Genomic DNA, 21,198 nt, shown 5'->3' with positions numbered 1-21,198 from the left:
CTGCGTTTTCACACCCCAACTACACAGGCTGCCTGGGAAATCTCACCACCTTCCTGTCTTCGGCTGTCACTAGTGTCTCCTCCTCCATCTTTCTTATGCATCAGAATCACCTTGGGAGCTTGTATCAAATGTGGATTCCCAGCCCCCTCGAGGCCCCAGATTGGATCCGAGGGCTCCAGAGCAGGGGTGGGGACTCCAGTGCCTCCAGGGGCCAGGCGGGTCACATAAATGAGTGCACTAGTCAGGCATAAGAAAAGTCCATGGCCAGAAAATATGATCAAATTGGATCTTTACTGAACTATGGTGAAGGCATGGAACATAATACAAACATGTATGATACCGGAGTTTATATTTTAAATTCAAAATTGAAAAAATACAAATTGAAAAATAGAAATATTTAATTATTAAAATTTTTTTCTCTTTCGTTATTCTTTTGCTCCTTTGAGCTGAGGCCAGGAGACTGACATCTTCCCTTCTACACCAAGAGGTCGGTGTCAGGCAAGGGTGGCGCAGTGGGACAGGCAGTTGGGAATTCAACCATGAACCCTTCAACTGGAAGCAGTAGTTTGATTCAGGTTCGTAACGGAAACAGCTGGCTGCTCACACATGTGGGCACCCCAAATATGGATATTCAGGTCAACTACTGGATAGTCGTAGAATCTTCCAATCTTCCAAAACAACTGCATCTAGGAACCAGTGCCCGCTGGGAAACTGCTACTTGTGGTCTTCACTCTGGCGAGCCACATTAACCAACAAGCGCAAACTAGACGGTGTTAGTTCGTTTTTACAGCGTGTGGATGCAGGAAGCCTCTGGGGACTTGGCCTCTGACCCCACAATCTGGGTGGACAAAGTCTGGGTCATCTCTTTCAAGAAACCAACTGCAGCAAAGGAAAAGGTACCAAATTATTCCTTGCCAAGGCTTCCCCATTTTTGCAGGGCTGGGCCAGTACAATCATACATTCAAGGAGTGGTTTGTGACTGTTTCTGCAGAGATGTATTCAGTGTTCAAAGGGTTGTGACCTTGACCGGAAGTCTCCAACTGACCTTATCAGGAGAACCAAGGTGTGGCTTTTGTGTAATATGAAATGAACCCAGGTGGTAAGCTTCAGCAGTTGGGGTATTTCCACACCCAGGTTGTAGAGCTTCTGTGAAACACACTGGGTCAAGCCACCATCAACTCGTCTGTGGCTAAAGCACAGGAACTAAGCGTCAAGGGCTCTGTGGTGTGCTCCACTTAGCTTTTTAGAACTATTCAATGCCTGGTGATTGAGTGAGGATCTGACCTCTGTCGTTGCCAAACGCTGCCACTTTGGATCAAGGTGCCTGGACACATCCCCCTGTGACAGATTACTACAGCTGTCCGCAGCTGTGCTTAAGAACTCTGACCAGTACATATGAAACTCCTCAGTTCTCTCATTACACAATAGCAAGCCAGCCCCCAGCACCGGGCCCGCCTCGGCACCACATCACAGACTTCTTCGGTCACATCAAAATTCTCAACACCACAAATAAATAAAGCTAACTGGATGGTAATAGTTTATGAGCAGCGATAGAAAAAGGCCACGATTGATTCGACTCTTTCAGGCAATTGGACTTGTAAAGCCTCTCAATTTATCTTCAATTCACTGTGAGACACAAATGCCCGTTAGACTCAAGCAACAGTTGCAACAGTGGTGTTTGTACTCAGGACACCATCCTGCTCCTCGTTATAAACTCACGGTCTGTCGCAGGTTTTAATGCCCAGGTCGTTCTTCTCAGGTCATTTCAGAACTGCTCATGGCAGCCGTCCGCTTCTACTCTTCACTCTCCAAAGCAAACCCTACTGACACTTGAGTCCCTTTTTCAGTTCGCTGAGGATTGCATCTCTGGTCTGCTCCGTGTACTGGTCGAAGCTCTTACTGTGCCTTGACTTGTAATGGCGTTTCAGGTTGTACTCTTTCAACACAGACATGATTCTTTTGCATATTAAACACGTAGGCATGCTCTTCACTTCCACAAAGAAATAGTCTCGTTCCCATTTTTCTCGAAACACGCGGCCCTCTCCTTCTCTCTTTCGTTTTGCCGCTTTTGATAGAGACATGGGTACAAGAAAGTTTTCACTTTTCTCTGAACACTACCACAGAACAACCACAGTGCCAGCCCAGTGACAAAGGCAGTGCCCTGCTGCCTCATGGTGGGGGAGTAAGAGGGAGTGGTGGGGACTGTGGCGAACTGGAGAGCACACGCCCCACTGAAAGGGGCAGCTCCAGCCAGCTATTGCCGGGCAGAAGGGTGGGCCCCGGGGTGCCAGATCTTCCAACTTATCAAGAGGAGCCAAGACTGCAGATTGGGTGTGAGTGAGTGAGTGAGTGAGTGAGTGTGTGTGTGTGTGCACACACGAGAGAGAATTATCCCGATTTTTACAACTAACTTGTAAGAAAAAAAAGTGCTACATATGCTAACACAGGGAAGGCCAAACAAAACTCATCTGCAGAGTGGCCCAAGGGCCACCAGATTGCAACCTCTCTCCTGGGACAAGCCTGTGAACCTGCCTTGCTAACCAGCATCCCAAAACTGGATAGTTGTGGTCCAGGTGTGGACCACACTCTGAACAATAATTAACATCTAGAGTCTGACAACAGACAACTCACTCTCTGCACCCAGGGGAGACGGCCTGCACCCCAGACCCACCGGTATTCAGCTGCCCCAGACACCTGACATTCTTCAAGACCCTCTCCCTCACCAAGTCTCAAACCTGTTCCCTGCCAGGTCTTCCACTAAGGAACGGCCCGTCTACCTCGTCCATAACCACAGGAGGTTGATCTGATTGGGACCCGGGACCTGGCCTCTCTTCATGTGCAATCTTACCCACTCCCATGCTTCAACCACCAAGCGTACACTGTCCTCTAAAGATATGTCCTGAGCGACCACCATGGCACCTGTCCCTTTGACATCCCTTGGACTGCTGGCACTCACCACCTATCATCACCCAGGCCTGGCCCTGACTGCTGACCTTGACCCTACCCCACTTTCTCAGCTCCAACCTGCCTGGCCTCCTGTCCTACCTCGACACACTCCGTAGCCCAGAGGGATCTTTCTGACAACAGGGCTGGCCCAGACTTGCCCTGGCTCACAGCCTCTCATGGCCTGGTGTCCCCAAGATGAACCTCAAGCTGCCCAGTTTGGAATCTTAGACTGTCACGATCTGTCGCATGCCTAGCGCTCTAGCTCCTCCCACCCTCCCTCACACTCACGCACAGAACCATCCACTGTCTGGCTGTGCCTCTTGCTGTCTCCTACAGCCACGTGTCCCTTCTGCTAGTCTCATACCTAGGTCCCTCCTGGCCTTACCAATTGCTACTTCTCTTTCCAGACTCCATGGGTCCTGGCTAGCTCAGATGTTCTCCTGCGGTGTCTTCTACAACCTCCCAGAGAGCATGTGGTCCCAAGTGCTGCCTGCCTGCCTCCATGTCTCCCCCAGAACCCGGCTGCACCAGACTGCCTCGGGCTCATGCCGAGACAAGACTGGCTTCATCCAGCCCAGGGCCCAGGAAAGTCTGCTGAAGTGAGAAACAAGGACAGAGATGTCTCCCCAGGTCTCTTCCTGCCCAGTCCTGGGGGACGTCAGTGACGGGAGCCGGGGTGTGTGTTAAAAGGAACTTTATTGGGTGTTGGGGGTTCAGATGAGATCCATGAGGATGTCGTCCTCCATGACGCTGGGCTGCAGGCCCGGTTGGGGAACCGGGCCCCGGGGACCCCCGCTCAGCAGCATCTGACCTGGGGGGTAGTGGGGAAGGGACTGCATCTCCCAGTAGACCCTGGGCCATGGAGGGCCCTGGGCCTGCTTCCTCCCTCCTCCTTTGGGAGCCCAAGGCACTCAAGTTTCTAGGAAGTCCTGGGGGACCATTCAGAGGCACCTTCTAACCTCATCTGGTTGCAAATACACTGTTTCCCATGAGCCTTTGGGAGCCCTTCCCCTGAACTACTTTCTCTGGCCCCAAGATCATGTTTCCAGCACCCCCAGGACACATGGGAGAAGATCAGGGAAAGAGTTCTCCTCCCACTACTAGGGCCTTGGTCCCACAGGTTGCACTTCCCAGTCGCCCTCAGAGCCCCCCAAGGGCCACAGGGTATTGGCGCTCTTGCACAGGGGATGCTGGGACACTCAGTCCAGACCCCTGCCCTCCCCCGGAACCCCCTTACCTGGCAGTGGTGCCCGTGGGGGAAGCTGTGTGGGCCAGGACTGGGTGGGTGGTGGATGCAGGAGCGGTGGCCCCAGCTGGGGCTGCCCTAGGCTCTGATGCGGTGGGGGCAGCAGTGCAGGAGCCCCTGGTGGCTGGAGGTGGTGGAGGGAGGCCTGGGGTGGGGGCACCCCAGTCTGGGGCTAGGGGAACACAGAGTGGCTCAGAGGCCCCTGATGGGAGAGCTGCCACCTCCCACCATCCTGCCTCTGCCTGAGAGGCTGCTTGGAGAAGTCTCGGCCTGCGGTTTGGGGAGGTCTTCCTACAGATCCATCTTAGCAGACACCATTTAACACCAAGGAGGTGTCCTGCTGGGAGCCCTCATGGGTCTCCATTCATACCCTGACCAAAGCCAATGTCCCTCCTCCCAGATGAAAGACCCAAACCACTAGGACCAGGATCCAAGACCCTGGCTCTCCCCACCCCCAAATCTCACCGGTGGTGGGTTGAGGAGGAGGCTCCGTAGTTGAGGGTTGGCCCCAGGGTTCTGGGGTCGAAGAATGGGTCCAGGAGGGGGTGGGCCAGGGGCTGCTCCAGGAGGGCCTTGGGGAGCCCCTGGGGGGGCTTGGGTGGTACCTTGGGGCTGGGGCTGCCCTGTGGCCCCAGAGGCCCCCACAGTGCCCTGAGGCTGGGGCTGAGGTGGGCGGAGCTGGAGCTGGTGGGAAGAGAGAGGGGAGTGAGGGAGAAGGGCAAAGCCCCCACACCCTCGGCCTGGCATCCTCTGGGGCCATCCCACCCCATCCCTGACCCCATCAACCCCGTCCTCACCAGATTCTGTGAGGGCCTTGCTTGGTCCTCCAGAATGGGGCCCAGACCAGGGGGTGCCTGCTGTCCCCCCATCTGCATGGGGAGAGAGGGGTCAGATCAGTGACAGGGAAGAGAGGGGTCCTGAACCCAAGCTGGGGAAGACCTGAGCACGTATGGAGTCAGGAACATTCTCTTGGGGCACAGCAGTATGAAAGTAAGTCACAGGCTCCCAGGTCCCTAAGAGGGCATAAGGAGTTTGATGTGGGCACGGAAGCTGTGAGAGGATTGCCAGGAAATGTGAGGGTATGCTGGAACTTTGGGGAGCCATGTCTTGGGAAAAGGACCAACTAAGTTCTGGACCCCAGACAGGAAGAGGCAGGACACCGGGTGGAGACTCTGCTCACCCCTCGCTGCTGCTCCAGCTTCTGCTGTTGGACCTGCTTGTGGTTAGTGATGACCTGCCGGATGCCGTTGACGAAGCCGCTCTGGTCGTAGGGGATGAGGCCCATGAAGATCTTCTTCTTGGACGAGTACAGGAGCATGAGCACTCGCACCTCGCAGGGGGCCGTGTGAGGGAAGTGCACGCAGCCCGCCTGCAGACAGGGGCTCTTCAGAACCGTCCAGCCTCTGGAAGCATCCCATCCCTCCCCATTCTAGAAGGCTCTAGAAGCCCCACATAAAAGGGTAGTGAGGTTTCGACCATAAGTTTGAGGAGAGGTCTGCTTTGGGTGGCTCCAGAGGACTTAAAGGGTAAGCTGGGTACCCAAACGCCAGAGCAAGACTGGGGCTCCTTTCAAGTGCTAAGGACGCCATCAAAGAAAGGACTCAGGTATAGGGAGGGGTCCAGCACTCTGACCTTGACCCAGCCATCACGTCTCATTTTCTTGGCCACAAAATACCAGGGCTGCTGGGAGGAGGCGGGCGAGGAAAGGCCTGAAGCCACGTGTAATGGTAAAGGCAGAGCCAAGAGCACTCAGTGGGTGGTCACACTGCTCTCTGCCTTGGTATCTGCCAGTGCAAACCAAGTGGCACCAACATCTCAGGGACACAGGGTACACATCAAGTTCCCTGCCCACAGCTCAGCCCACAAGAAGCACACAGCAAACACTCCTGTCCCCCGTGAAGGCAATCACACTGAGTGTTCCCAGCTCCTCCTCAGGGAGGAGCTGGCCTTGAGCCCCGGCCTCCTCCTGAGGCAGGCCTGCTCATGCCTACCCAACGGCCATGGGTCCCCCTTCCAAGCAGAGCCCAATGCTGTTCAGGGAAACAACGTGCCCGTCCCCCCAGCCTCCTCTGCAACAAGAGGCCTGGCCCCAGAGATGGAAAGGAAGCCTGCCAAGGGGTCTAGAACAGTTTCTGGCTTCCTGAAGAATGGGAAGGACACAGTCAATGGCTCCTCCCCTTGCAGGATGCCTGGAAATAAGAACCAACCTGTGACCATGAGGGAGAGGCCAAGAGAACCACAGAAACCATGGTCCTGAGTCGCAGAGCTGCAAAACCCACCCCAATAGCTGCCCGCCTCCGAGGTCCTGTTCCATGACAAAAATGAGCATTTGCTCTTGGAAAACCCAGCTGCCATACTGTGAGGAAGATTAAGCCACACTCTCGGGCCACATGCAGATGTGCTGATTGATGGTCCCAGAGGACGGCCAGGACCAGGTCAGTGGGTCAGTCTGAACACCCAGCCCAGTCAAGCTTCCAGATGATTGTGGTCTCAGCTGCCATGGGATGGCAACCATATGAAGAGAGCCCACGCCTGACACAGAAACATGAAAGGTAACTTGTTCGTGAGCCAACGACCTATTTCTTGGGAATACTACAGCTGAGAGTGTTCCCAACTCTAGGGAATGTCAGCTTCATGTTCTTTTTGTGTATATGGCACTGTGGATAGAACCCAGTGGTTTGGTTTTGGTTTTGTTTTTTTCAATTTGATAGGTCCTTGCTAGCTGCGGAGGCTGGCCTTGAACTTGCAAACCTCCTGCCTCAGCCTCATAAGTCATTAGGATTACAAGCATACACCTCCAGACTTGGTGCCTTCATGGTTTCTGAGAGGCTTCCGTGAGGTAGTCCATCTACAGGTCTTGCTCCTGGAACAGTGACAGTGCATAGGGAATCACTGGATTTGCTCCTATCCGTGTTAGGAGGTGAGCTGTGTGTTCCAAAAAGACTCGTTGAAGTCCTACACCTCTAGCACCTCTGAAGGTGACCCTATTTGGAAACAGTTTTTTTTGAGATACAAGATGAGGTCATTAGGGTGGACCCTAATTCAATATGGCTGGTGTCCTGATAAGAACAACACAGGACTAAAGGGTGTAGCTCAGTAACAGAGCACTTGCTCAACATGCATGAGGTCTTGGGTTCAATCCCTAAAATGGGGAAAGAAAAAAAAAAAAAGACACAGACACACTTCAAAACCATGTGAAAGGTAAAGACGGGCCTGAGCTTGGATGCAAAAAAGATGGGATGATGCTGCCTGAAGCCAGAGGTTCCCTGCTGGAGAAGGCAGTAAAGAGTGTTCCCTGGGCCTGCAGAGACAGCATGGCCCTGCCTGCCTTCACCTCCGGCTTCTGGTCTCCATAATCACGAGAGTGAATTGCCTCAGTTTGGGGCAGTGTGCTACAGCAGCAGAGGAAACTAACACACCCAGCAAAACTGTCAGAATGGAGTTCTCCTAACTGCTCCTGTCGCACCACAGTCACACTATCTCTATGGGATGTACCTCAATCTGGCACAAAATATAATTACGATAAAAGTTGAGAGTCTGGGAGAAAGGCCAGAAAGCCCAAGCTCACTAAGCCCACCAACCCTCAAAAATGGCTCCAGGCTAGAGCACCAAAAAAGAAAAGCTCCTGGGTCTGGCACCCTGAGGGTTCCTGTCAAAGGCCAGAAGCAGGCAGAAGAGTCAGGGCCCAACCACCGTGACCAGGACTCACAAAGCCATTGCCCATGATGCGGTAGAGGCCTTTGAGGGACTCCAGGTCCTTGTTGGTGAAATGGAACTGGACCATCCTTGAGTTCCGGAACAGAGGGCCCAAGGTGGTCTGGGGAGACACAGAAGTCATCGTGTGGGGAGTGAGGAGGGGGCACGGAGGCAGGGAAGGGATGGGGAACAGAGGACAGGGTGGGTGCCAACTGACAGGCTTGGCATCCCCCACCCCAGCCACTTACCAGCAGTTGCTGGGGGATGAGTTGCATGATCAGCTTCTGGGGCCACTGCTCAGTCTTCCTGAGGGCAAGGCCAGAGAGGGGTCAGGAGGGTGGGAGCCCCAGCCCCGCCCCAGCCCCGCCCCGCCCCCGACAGTCACCTACAGGTTCTCTCCATGATTCACGTAGACCTGGCAGGGCAGTGACCGGGTCAGCTTGGTGTTGGCATCCACTGAGGCAGGCTTGGGTTTCTGGGGGAAGAGGGAGGAGTCAGTAAAAAGGGCCTGAGCCCCCGGTTCCCTGCCCCCTTCTGTTCCACTCTGGGAGTTCCAAAGTTCAAGCTGTCCCTCGGCTTACCCCCCACACGCCCTGCGCTCCTCCAGCACCAACCCCATGCTCCTCTAGTCTCTAAATTCAACAAAGGTCAGGGCTCCTCCCCTGGCCCAAACTCCATAATCCCTTTTCCTGCAAGGTCCCTGAGACATCTCTCTGGCCCCCAGATCCTAGGCTTCCCTGGGTTCTTAACTTCAATATAACCCTCGAACACCCCCAGTCCTGAACTCTGAGCCACAAATCCCACATATCCTCAGAACTCTCCTCTGGTCCACAAGTCCCCTGGCCTGGCACTTGGTCCCACACGCACAAGGGACCTGCAAGTTCACTTACCTCCTGCCACTCAAGAACTCCACTCCAGGCCAGGAGCTTATTAGAGACTGACTGCTGCCCTCCAAGGGCTGCGGCCCCAAGCTGGGCTGGGGAAGGGCCGCTTACCCCACCTGGGGCCACAGTGCCTGCCTGCAAAGGGGGAAAAGGGGGATGAGCGGGGCTAAACCATCTCCCAGGAGGGGTGATCCTAAGAGGGACAGGCAAGGAGAGTGGGACAAAGGTCTCTTCCTCTACACATCCAACAGCACTAGGCCATGGATGCTCCACCCTTGCAGGACACCAGGACTCTCAAGTCCCACGATGCCTGGCCTCCTCAGAGCAGCTCTGACGCACATGAAACCACAAGCTTCATGATTCTCCTCCAACCTCTTGCCTCATAGCCATGTAGTATGTGATCCTTGAACCCCAGTGGCCCCAGGCCACAAAGCTATGCCCCCTGGACACTGTTCAGGAAGGCCAATGGCTCTCTCAGCCTCTTCATCCCATGTAGCCAAGAAGAGGAATGGCAAAGAGGGCACGTGGGCACCTACCATGGATGGTGCCCCAGGCTGCGCAGGAGGGGCCAGGCCCGGGCCAGGAGCCACAGTGGAGACCAGGCTGGGCTGGGAAGCAGGAGGCGGCTTGGGAGCACCAGGGGGCCCTGGGGGTAGCGGTGGTGCTGGGGCCTGGCTGAAGGGGGGCCCCACTCCTGAAGCAGCTTGCTGAAGAGGATTGATGGGCGAGACTGTGGGAGAGACCAAGGGAGCAAGTGGGGAACAGAGGTGTGGGAAGGGCCTGCCCAGCCCCCAACCCCCATCTTTACCCACCACTTACAGCGTGGGCCCAGCCCAGCCTTCTGGTTCTTAGCAGCCTCCACTGCATTCTGGGCAGCTACCTGAGCTGCACTCAGATTCCCAGGGACCTGGGAGCAGAGGGGAGGGGGCTGTAAGGACCATGCACTGCCAGTCCTTGTGTGCAGAGAGCCCCATAAGGCCACCGCCCCAGCTCGTCTCCTGGGAGCCCAGGATTCCTATCGCCAGCCCCTCAATGTCCCAGGCTTGTCACACCCCACACGCCCCACCATTCAATTAGTTCTATCCCATAGGGCTCCTGCAAGGTCCCATGAATAGGCCTGTCCCTGGCAACATCCGTACCTGGTACTGTGGTGGGACGGGGGGCAGGGACTGTTGGGGTGCAGTGGACAGTGTGGCACCCGAGGAGGCAGCTGGAGGCAGAGGGACTGGTTGCTTGGGCTGGAGGGGTCCTGGGGCTGAGCCACCCCCAACTGGAAGCAGGATGCAAGACCAGGCCCCCGAGAGAAGTTGGAGGGGAAGAGAGGGGAGAGAAATCCAAAATCCCAGTCAAAGACAGTTGGGAAAACACCCCAAGCCCCTGCCCTGACACCCCGGGGCCTCACCAGGCAGCACCAGCCCCCGCACCAGCACCATGTGCCTCGGGTCCTGGCTCACATCTGTCGGAGGCTGTAGCGGTTCCAGCAAGGCTGGGGGAGCCGCCTTCTCAAACAGAAGCCGCAGGGCAGGCAGCTTCCGAGGAGACACGATGGAGAAGTGGATCCCGCGCTGCAGAAAAAGGGACAGGGGTCAAGACAGGGTCCCTTCATAGGGTTGTGGGAGCCAGCGCCCATGCTACCACACCATGGTGCGACTGGATGACCTGGGCTCTAGAACCCTTCATTCCCATCAGGCTATGGGACAGAAGATGAGGACATGAGGTATTAGTTGCCCCCGGAAACCCTGGGCTATAATTCTTTCAACAAGTAAACAGCTGGCCAGAGTCCCCAGCTGTTCTGTGAGTCCAGGCCCAGCCCTCCTCTCTCAGGCCAGGGGTCCTCACCTCCCCAATCTGCTGGACGAGGCTCTCAGTCGTGTATCCCGAGTATGTGGTGCTCTCAACAGCAGGCAGCAGATATGGAGGCGAGTTGCAGATAAGGAGACATACTCGGTGTGTCTGGCCACTGCCAGGGACAAGACAAGACATGGAGCAGGCCCCAACAGGGGCCCTGAGAAGGGACCCAGACCTAGTACCAGGTTCATACACTTCACCCACAATAAACCAAAAGTGATGCCACTTTATACTTTGGCTCTGAGAGGTTCGGGAACTCCCTAAGACACCCAGTAGAAAAGGTAGGCAGGAGGGAAGACCCAGAGCTGAGGCCTTGTCCTGAAAAGGAAACGCTGGTCCAAGCTACCCCGGGACACATTTCCCGCCTCCCTCCTCTCCAGGGTGAGGATAGAGGTAGAGACACAGGACATGCTACTACCAAGAACAGGTGAGGGGAGGCGGACCAGGCCCACACAGGGGACTCACATCTGCTCCCGCATCTTCTTGAAGTCGTCAAACAGCTGCAGAGCTGTGCTGAGGCCTTCGGCAATGAGGCTACAGCTCTCTCCGCCCCCACCCATGAACCTGCAGGGTGCCAGGCAGTCAGTTCCAGGGTGCCCCCTACCCCCAAACCCAAAGCCACCCGAAGCATCCCAGTCGTGGCCACACGGGACTATGCACTTTGGAACAATGGGACACAAGTTGTTTCTCCGCTCCATTCCTGGTGCTGGTGAGGCCCCAGGCTGAGTAAGGACAGGGAACACTTGACCTCTTAATTATGAGGCCTGGGAGAGAGACCTTCAGAACAGGGAATAGTAAAGCACCCAGGTCACCACACCTGGGCCCCTAGGCTGTGTCCCAGTCCTAGTGTAACTAACCCATTTGCCCTGTGTCCCTGCCTCTCTAGGATGTCTGCCACATGATTAAAGCAGCCCTGGCTTCACCTCTCCTTCCCAACAAGGGGGTCTTCCTCTGTCCACCTAGTGCTATGGATGGAAATGTCTCCCCGCAATGACAGCTTGAGGTCCTAAGCCACAGAGCCTCAGCATGTGACCTTATTGGAAAGAGAGCTTTTTGTTTTGTTCTACAGTGCCAGGGATGGAACTCAGCATCCTATACATGTTAGGCCAGGGCCCCACCACTGAACTACATCCCTACCCTGGTCCTGAAGGGAAGTGAAGATCATTAGGGGACCCCAATCCAATATGCTTAGCATCTATGAAAACGAAAAACTTGGACACAGACAAACACAGAGAGGAGGCAGAGAAGGCGGTCATAGGAAGACTGGGTGACACTGAAGCAAGGTGAAAGATGCCAGGGCCACCTGAGGCTGGAAGCAGCAAGGAAGGACCCTTGCTCTACAGATTTCAGAGGGAGCATGGCCCTGCTGGCACCTTGATCTTGACTTCCACCTTTTACAGCCCCGAGATGATTCTAACCCAGGTTTCAGTGCTTTCCTTCAGCAGGTTAGGAAACTAACACATACACTCAAGCTTCCCAGGCACCTACTCTGCAGGTGCAAAGTCTACCCCACGTTGGGTGTGGCCAAGGGAAGGCATCTCATCCTGCACAGCTACTGCAGCCACCTCTCTTCAGGCTGACTTTGCCTCAGGGGACACATGGTCACAGCATCCATGTCCACTCCCATGTTTCCCACAGGCAGGGACAGGTTGTGAATATTATCTTTTCCCCAGCCCTATCCACCACAGTCTGGCATGTGGAGGCCTCTGGGAAAAGTGTGCTAAATAAACAAAAGGTTACCCAGCCAACTGAGTCCATGAAGGCTGGAACGGTTCCAAGCCCTCAGCCAGGCATCTAGAGCCCTACACACCTCCAGCACTGCCTAGCTCTCCCTTTCCACAGCCTCTGCCTGAGAAGCTTCCAGAACATCTTACACTCCTAGGTCTCTACATGTGTTCCCCCTATGCCACACCTGATTCTGGCCTCAGCAGAAACCTCATTTGCCTATTCTGTGACACATAGCCTAGTATGCTCTCCTCCAGGAAGCTTGCCCTGCCTGCTATCTCAATCACATTACAAGTCACCCGACACTGTGACTGTCATGCTTCCCTCCACAGCCAGCCCCTGCCGTACCTGGCCTGTGCAGCCCTCAGTGAGGGAGTCCAAGTCATGTGAGCCCTCACTACAAAATGCACCACAGATGACACAGGTTTGGGGAACCTGCTGAATGAACCATCCCATCAGCAGCCTGGTAGAGCAAGATAGCCCTGCTATTCCCCACCCAAGTTCACAGACTGATTTTTTTGCAGTCTCACTTGGCTTGGGAGCTCCTGGACCCCAGGTCGCTCCTCCCTGTCTCACAGACCTTGGTCCCCACTGTTGCTCCTTCCCACCCACTCCCTGGCCTTCCTCTTCCTCACCTTCAAGGCTGTTTTCCACAGGAATTTTAAGGCCAGAGTAGGGGTGGACTCCACTGAATGAACCAACCCTAGATATAGTTTGTTGCCTGGCTTCCCACCATGTAAGAAATCAAACCACAGGGTCAGGCGCAATCACGCCTGTAATCTAGCGACTAGGAGGTTCAAGCAGGAGGATCACAAGTTCAAGGCTAGCCTCAGCAACTTAGCAAGTCCCTGTCTCAAAATAAAAAATAAAATGGGGCTGGGGTTGTAGTTCAGTGGCAGAGCACTTGCCTAGCACATGTGAAACAATGGGTTCGATGCTCAGCATCACGTAAAAATAAACAAATAAATAAATAAAAGGTATTGTAGCTGGGCACAGTGGCGCAGGCCTGTAATTCCAGTGACTCGGGAGGCTGAGACAGGAGGACAGCGAGTTCAAAGCCAGCCTCAGCAAAAAAGCAAGGTGGTAAGCAGCTCAGTGAGACCCTGCCTCTAAATAAAATACAAAATAGGGCTGGAGATGTGGCTCAGTGGTCAAGTGACCCTGAGTTCAATACCCAATACCAAAAAAAAAAGAAAGGTATTGTGTTTGTCTACAGCTAAAAATATTTTTTTTTTTAAATAAAATTTAAAAGGGCTGGGATGTGGCTTAGTGGTAAAGCACCACTGGGTTCAACTCCCAGTACCAAAAATTAAAAAAAAAGAAATCAAACCATAACTTTGGGAGGTCTTTCTGAGACTTGAGCCAAGTGCTCTGCCTGGGGCTGGGGGGAATGGGAAGCAATTTTTTCATGCATGTGGAATCTCCTTTTGGGTAATGAAAATGTTTTGGAATGAGACAAAGGTGATGGGTGCACAACACTGTAATGGGTCCCAAATGCTGCCAAATCACTCACTTTTAGAATTTTTTTTTTCCATACCAGGGATTGAACCACATCCCCAGCCCCAGCCCTCTTTAAAAATTTTTTATTTTGAGAAAAGGTCTCTCTAAGTTGCTTAGGGCCTTGCTAACTATGTTCCTGAGGTTCTTTGAACTTTCGATTCTCCTACCTCAGGCTCCCAAGCCATGAGGATTACAGGCATGTACCACTGCGCCCAGCCCCAAGTCCCACACTTTAAAAAGAGTATTTTCATGTGAATTATTCTTCAATTTAAAAATAAAACTTGAGGAGTGGGAGGGGTGGGGGGAAGGGAAAAAAATAACAGAATGAATCAAACATTACCCTATGTAAATTTATGATTACACAAATGGTATGCCTTTACGCCATGTACAAATAGAGAAACAACATGTATCCCATTTGTGTACAATAATAAAATAAATAAATAAATAATAAAAATAAAATAAAATAAAATAAAAATAAAACTTAAGAAAGTATAACAGACTGTTCACTATGAGACCCTAAAACTTGCTTTTTCATTTTTTTTTTTTTGGTATGGTGATTGAACCCAGGGGCACTCAACCTTGGAGTCACATCTCCAGCCCTTTTTTATATATTTTTTATTTAGAGACAGGGTCCTGCTGAGTTGCTTAGGGCCTCGCTAAGTTGCTGAGGCTGGCTTTGTGAACTTGCAATCCTCCCGCCTCAGCCTCCCAAACTGCTAGGCCTGTAGGCGTGCACCACCACACCTGGCTAAAACCTGCTTTTTCTTATTGAACACTGAGAATAAATCATGTTACCAGCTCCAAAAGAGATTGCCAAGCAACTTAGCCAGGGCCTAAGGAATTCAGGGAGACCCTGTGTCTAAATAAAATATATAAAAAAGGGCTGGGGATATGGTTCAGTGGTTAAGTACCCCTGGGTTCAATCCCCAGTACCAAAAAATAACAATAATAAAATAAAGCCAGCATGGTGGTGTACATCTATAATCCCTGAAACTTGAGAGGCTGAGGCAGGACAATTCCAAGTTTGAGGTAAGCCTCTGCAACTTAGCAAGAGCCAGGACCTGGCCTGTCTTGTCCTCCCTGGTAACTCATAGGTGCCAATGAATGAACAAATGAATTGCCATAATGCTACCGGGAAGACACTCAGGTCTGTCTGCTTTCCTTCTACCTCTATTTTTCCTGACTCTAGGTCAGGTTTTTTCCCCAGGAGATGGAAAAAACTGTCCCCTTGTAAGAAGGGAAATGTAACATCAGAAAGCAATCTTCTCAAAGCAAGGACATTTGAGAACTTTCACTGCATGCCTTGTTCCTTCAGCATCAGACATGCCAGGAGAACGCACGATTTCTCCCAGTGTGAAGAAAACAGGCTGAATTTCTTGTGATGCCTGTTCCAGACCCACCTGGAATGTCACAGAAAATGAGTTCAGTTGATTACATAGGACTTGATCAAAACAATAGCCACTGGAAATGTTAAAAAAATGGTTTAAAGGCTGGGATTGTGGCTCAGTAGTAGAGCACTTGCCTAGCACGTGTGAGGCACTGGGTTTGATACTAAGCACCACATAAAAGTAAATATACAAAATAAAGGTATTGTGTCCATCTACACTTAAAAAAAAAAAAAAGGCTTAAGCCAGTCAGACACACCTGAAATCCAACAACTCAGGAGGCTGAGACAGGAGGATTTGCAAGATTGAGGTCAGCCTCCCACAAGTTAGCAAGATGTTATCTCAAAATGAAAATAAAAGGGGTAAGGAGTCCCTGGGTTCAGTACCCAGTACCAAACTACAAGGATAAAGATAATGACAGTGACAATAATAATAATGGCTTAAAAAGTTCATCAGCTGATTAGCGGCCTCCATTGTAAGGACACATAGTTTCATTTGGTTCTATTATAGTGCATTCTGAGCTAAGCAGGATGGACATGTGATTTAGGCATTCAGATAGCAGCTCCCACTTATCTTGTCAATGTCCTTGGGGTTTTATTTCTTATCTTATTTTGAGACAGAGTCTCAGTAAGTTGCCCAGGATGGCCTTGAACTTGGGATCCTCCTTCCTTAGCTTCCTGAGGCACCGGGATCTGAGGCATGAGACACCATGCACACACAGAATTTTCTAATAAGGGAGTTCAACTGCTTTTCCCAATATTTCACACCTGTGGAAGGTTTGGTTTCTTGGTGGTTAGTCTGCCTGTAGCTTTTACTCATATATTTACTTACTCAGTCAAGGTCTGCTAAGGTCTTTTGGGTGCCAGATGGAAATAAAGAGAAATACTCAAGGACATCCACAGTCCAGAGGCATGGGCTGTAACAGGAACATAGGAGGGACCTCAGGATGGAGGAGTGAGCCAGTGACTGCTTGCAAAAATCAAGGATGGTTTCCCACCCAGGAAGATACTGAAGCTGTAGTCTGAAAGGTGATGTAGGAATTTACTGGGGTCATCAGCAGGCAGTGCACTGTGAGCATTCACTCATTGACTCTTCCAATGAAGTTTTCCTGAGGGCTCCTATGCTGGGAGCTAGGGGTCAAGGGGACTTCAGATGCGTTAGATCTGAACTTGGTCCTCAAGGAGCCTCCATGTAGTATTAGTCAAGCCTTACCACAATCTAGCCCAGTGGTTCTCATCTGGGTTGGATTTTGCCCCCAGGGGACATTTGATAATGCTTAGAGACATTTTTGGTTGTCACAACTCTGGAAGGTGTGCTACTGGCATCTAATGGGGAGCAGCTAGGGATGGTGTTATACATCCTACAAAGACTGAAATGTAGCTCAGTGGTAGACTGCTTGCCTAGCATGCTCAAGGTCCTGGGTTCCATCCCCAGCACCACAAAAGCACAACAAAGGCAAGTCCCAGCTTCCCAGAAGTTGCAAGACACTTACTATGCATAGGCCATGTAAAACACAGTCATGAACTCATTTAATTGCCAAAATATCCTATGAGGTGTGGTAGCATGCTCCCAAGAGGGCCTCCAAAGATCCTGACTTCCAATATTCACAACCATGAGTGTCCCTCCTTCCACACAAAATAGGACATACTTGTCTACCAAAGAGAACCTGGCAGAAGTGATGATGTGTGACTTCCGAGACCTAGAAAGTGGCATGGTAGCTTCCTCATTGCTCTCCTTTCTGAATCACTCACTGTGAAGAAGGTCAGGTGCTACAATAGGCCAGTCAAGCAGCCTTGTGGAAAAAAACTTGTGGCTAATAGCCAGCAAGGAACTGAGGTCTCCAGTCAAGAGCCAGAGAAAGATGGCTGTTGGACATGGATCCTCCTGCCCAGCCCAAGTCTTAGATGATTCCAACACCATGAAAGATCCCAGGGCAAAACTTCCAGTTAAGCTCCTGCTGAATTCCTCCTTCACAGACATGGTACAAGATGACAATTACTTCCATTTTTTTTTCCTTTCCTTTTTTTCTTTTCATGTAGTACTGGGAATTAAAATTAAACCTGGGGTGCTCTATTACTAAGCTACATCCCAAGTTTTTTTTCTTTAATATTTTTAGCTGTCAGGGCTGGGGTTGTGGCTCAGTGGTACAGTGCTTGCCCAGGATGCATGAGGCACTGGGTTTGATTCTCAGCACCACATATAAATAAATAAAATAAAGGTCTATCAATATCTACTTTTAAAAAATGTTTAGCTGTAGATGGACACAATACCTTTATTTTATTTATTTATATTTATGTGGTGCTGAGGATTAAACCCAGTGCCTCACACATGCTGGGCAAGCACTCTACCACTGAGCCACAATCCCAGTCCTCCTTCTTCTTCTTTTTTTTTTTTTTATGTATTTTTTTAAAATATGGGAATTGAACCCAGTGGTGCTTAACTACTAAATCACATCTCCAGTCATTTTTAATTTTTGAGACAGAGTCTCATTAAGTGGCTGAGAAACTGACTTTGAACTTGTGATCCTCCTGCATCAGCCTCCCGAGTCTCTGGGATTGGAGGTATGGGCCACTGGCAATGACTTACTGTAGTTTTAAATCATTAGGTTGGGGGTGACCATTTTGCAGCAATAGATAATTAAAAGAACTAATGCAATTATTACGAACATCACTACATGGGAAAGGAGCACACAGGAGCCAGGGACTCTTGAGATGTGTAGAGGAGTAGCAATGACATGACCCGCAGCCACCTGACTCCAGAGTTTGCAATATGAACTATCAAGCTCTAACCCAAACCACAGTACAATCCCTTCAATGTACTCATCTGAAGGAGGACAGGGAGGACGGGGAAAGGGGACAAAAGGTGGAATCACATATGGAGTGCATGGCAGATGTGCTGCTCAACCAAGCCTCCCTGAATGGGAAGTAAACCAGATAAACCAGATGAACACACTTCTGAGCTCTTCCAGGGCCCGGCCCTTCTCCCACAGCCCAGGAATCAGGCCCTGGACAAGTGATTTATGGATTATAATACATGGACCCTCAAAGTTTTTTCAACTACCTTATGTGAAAGAATGGCTCCTGCAGGTCTGGCCCAAGACACCATTTTCACAGTCCCTCACAGGACCCAAACCCCACCACAGTAGGGGGAAAAGCTCACTTAATGCCATCGAGCCAGGTGACAAACTCATAGGCGCTGCTGGTGGGAGCATGGCATTGCACGTAAGACTCTGGAGCGCAGTCCACAGTGTTGAAAACCACGAGGCTGTACTGGGTCCCTCCATACTGGGAGGGAAAGGCAGAGGAAAGTTTAATCTTTTCCCTCAGAAAAAAATCTTAAGGATCTCAGCATCCTTCTCTTCCCTCAGACTCAGGAATCTGGAACCTGGCCCTCCACCCTCAGACCCTAGGGTCCAGGCCCAGCCCTTCTCCCTCAGACCCAGGGGTCCAGGTCCAGCCCTCCTCCCTCAGACCCAGGGGTCCAGGCCCAGCCCTCCACCCTCAGACCCTAGGGTCCAGGCCCAGCCCTTCTCCCTCAGACCCAGGGGTCCAGGTCCAGCCCTCCTCCCTCAGACCCAGGGGTCCAGGCCCAGTCCTCCTCCTCCCTCAGACCCAGGGGTCCAGACCCAGTCCTCCTCCCTCAGACCCAGGGGTCCATGCCCAGCCCACCTCCCTCAGACCCAGGGGTCCAGGCCCAGTCCTCCTCCTCCCTCAGACCCAGGGGTCCAGGCCCAGTCCTCCTTCTCCCTCAGACCCAGGGTCCAGGCCCAGCCCACCTCCCTCAGACCCAGGGGTCCAGGCCCAGCCCACCTCCCTCAGACCCAGGGGTCCAGGCCCAGCCCACCTCCCTCAGACTCAGGGGTCCAGGCCCAGCCCTCCTCCCTCAGACCCAGGGGTCCAGGCCCAGCCCTCCTCCTCCCTCAGACCCAGGGGTCCAGGCCCAGTCCTCCTCCTCCCTCAGACCCAGGGGTCCAGGCCCAGCCCTCCTCCCTCAGACTCAGGGGTCCAGGCCCAGCCCTCCTCCCTCAGACCCAGGGGTCCAGGCCCAGCCCTCCTCCCTCAGACCCAGGGGTCCAGGCCCAGCCCTCCTCCCTCAGACCCAGGGGTCCAGGCCCAGCCCTCCTCCCTCAGACCCAGGGGTCCAGGCCCAGTCCTCCTCCTCCCTCAGACCCAGGGGTCCAGGCCCAGTCCTCCTCCTCCCTCAGACCCAGGGTCCAGGCCCAGTCCTCCTCCTCCCTCAGACCCAGGGTCCAGGCCCAGCCTCCTCCCTCAGACCCAGGGGTCCAGGCCCAGCCTCCTCCCTCAGACCCAGGGGTCCAGGCCCAGCCCTCCTCCCTCCGACCCGGGGTCCAGAACCAGTCCTCCTCCCACAACCCAAGGGTTCAGGCCCAGCTCCTCCTTCCTCCTCTTCCCAACACTCACGTCTCCCCCGAAGTCCGTCTCAGCCGGAGGACCACCATTAAAATACCTGCGAGGACCGGAGAGTAAAGATTGGGTCAGGTAGGGAGGCTGCGGAAAACTCAAGTTGGAGAGCGAGGCTGAGTCCCGAAACCGCACTCACTCTATAGCCGGGAGCAGGTAGTGCTCACGGAGCCCTTCGAAGTAGGGCCCTAGGTTGGCTGTGCCCTCGATCACAAACACCACGTCGGCCACCAGGCCCCCGGCGCGGGCCGGGCCCTCCGACCCGGGCACCATAACCCGACCAGCAGCCGCCACCGTCGCCTCTGCCACCCCGGGATGAGCGGAAGTGCGCCCGGGTTGCGCGCGCACCTTGCCCGGTCCGCTGGTTGCCGCGAAGGATGCTCCGGCGGCCATGTTTGTGCGGGGCACCCGGCGTGTGATGTTTTATCTCCATCCTTGTTTACACCCACAGCCTGAGAGACCCATACAGGACATAGTGAACCGCTTAGTGGACCTCATGGGGAAGACTGAATTATTGTCAGGACTATCGAGAGCAGTAAATGGAAAGCGGGACAGCCGGCCGCCATCTTTGAGAGGGGCGCCTCTTTTTTTTTTTTTTTTTTTTTTTTTTTTTTTTTTTTTTTTTTGTCTCTGGTCTTGAGGGAGGCGGGAGACCTGGTTGCTAGGCTACGCGCACGCCTCCAGTGTTTTCTAAGCTAGGGATTAAGTTTCTGGGTTCTGTTCTGGCACCGGGAGAGTGGGGGGAAGGACGCATGAAGGGCCCAATCACGTCGTCCGAGATGAGGTTACTAGGCAACGTTTTAAGGTTGCGGTCAACTTGGACGAGGGTGCAGCTGTTTTCCCTTGAAAAGAAACTGAACTCCAGCCCGAGTGGAGGTTGCTGGGCAACGCCATAGTTGTTTTCTGGAGAAGAAGCCAGGAAGTGGCCCAGAACATAAATACATTCCAAGTGCAATATTAATGTATCGTATGAAACTCTATAAAACTATCAGAGAAGGGAAAAGGAATACATTGTATAATCCCGAAAACTGGAAGTCTCTTCATTACAGCAAAAGCACAAAAGCTTAATAAAATTTGACCGACAAAGGCTCCAAAAAACAAGTTGAAAAATATACAATAAATTGGAAGTTTTGTAACATATGGATAGATAGAACTTTATCCTGCAAACACTATTACTCATCAACAACTTATAAAAATAGAATAAATTTTTTTTAAATGTGAAGAATTCTCAAGGGGCTTCCTCCCACATAAATATACACCCTAAAAAAATTTTTTTTAAATAGACTTTTTGTGTTTCCTGCAAAAAGAAATTATAAATTGGTGATGGATATTTCAGTTAAGCTGCTCTGATCATTACACATAATATACTTGTTTTGAAATGTCACACGGTAGCCCATAAATATGTACAATTGTGTCAAAATTTTTAAATGAGGGCTGGGGACATAACTCAATGGTAGACCCTTGCCTAGCATACATGAGGCCCTGGACTTGATTCACAACACCAACACCACAAAAACTCATAATAATAAAATAAATAAAGTTAAAAA

The 21,198-nt window shown here is 52.2% G+C and overlaps 1 protein-coding gene across 2 annotated transcripts; it reads right to left on the bottom strand.

Moving 5' to 3' along the window:
- Positions 1–278: 278 nt before the first annotated feature.
- Med25 (mediator complex subunit 25) lies at positions 279–19,984 on the bottom strand. 2 transcript variants are annotated; one of them, XM_047529148.1, is made up of 18 exons: positions 19,791–19,984; positions 19,652–19,697; positions 18,390–18,514; positions 11,086–11,184; positions 10,612–10,732; positions 10,175–10,337; positions 9,912–10,042; positions 9,592–9,679; positions 9,309–9,502; positions 8,779–8,907; positions 8,278–8,363; positions 8,137–8,194; positions 7,902–8,009; positions 5,373–5,561; positions 4,990–5,061; positions 4,658–4,876; positions 4,184–4,364; positions 279–2,065 (listed from the first exon to the last, which is right to left on the bottom strand). In XM_047529148.1, the coding sequence occupies exons 1-18, from the start codon at positions 19,922–19,924 to the stop codon at positions 1,821–1,823; spliced, it is 2,388 nt and encodes a 795-aa protein (XP_047385104.1). In that variant the 5' UTR covers positions 19,925–19,984; the 3' UTR covers positions 279–1,820. The 2 variants fall into 2 exon arrangements, with proteins under 2 accessions (XP_047385104.1, XP_047385105.1); XM_047529149.1 differs by lacking the exon at positions 279–2,065 and adding an exon at positions 3,604–3,757.
- Between the last annotated feature and the right edge of the window lie 1,214 nt (positions 19,985–21,198).

The sequence above is a fragment of the Sciurus carolinensis genome, chromosome 16, assembly GCF_902686445.1.
Source record: "Sciurus carolinensis chromosome 16, mSciCar1.2, whole genome shotgun sequence".
Taxonomy (NCBI): domain Eukaryota; kingdom Metazoa; phylum Chordata; class Mammalia; order Rodentia; family Sciuridae; genus Sciurus; species Sciurus carolinensis.
This window is presented reverse-complemented; position numbering and strand designations above follow the sequence as displayed.

Bases quoted from the DNA above. Each gene is read 5' to 3' on its own strand.
- Med25 (XM_047529148.1), bottom strand. From the start codon at position 19,924: ATGGTGCCCGGGTCGGAGGGCCCGGCCCGCGCCGGGGGCCTGGTGGCC. The intron at 18,515-19,651 runs GTGAGTGTTGGG...TTTCCCTCCCAG, and splicing joins AGACGGACTTCGGGGGAGAC to TATGGAGGGACCCAGTACAG. The intron at 10,043-10,174 runs GTGAGGCCCCGG...TCCTGCTTCCAG, and splicing joins GCGGGGGCTGGTGCTGCCTG to TTGGGGGTGGCTCAGCCCCA.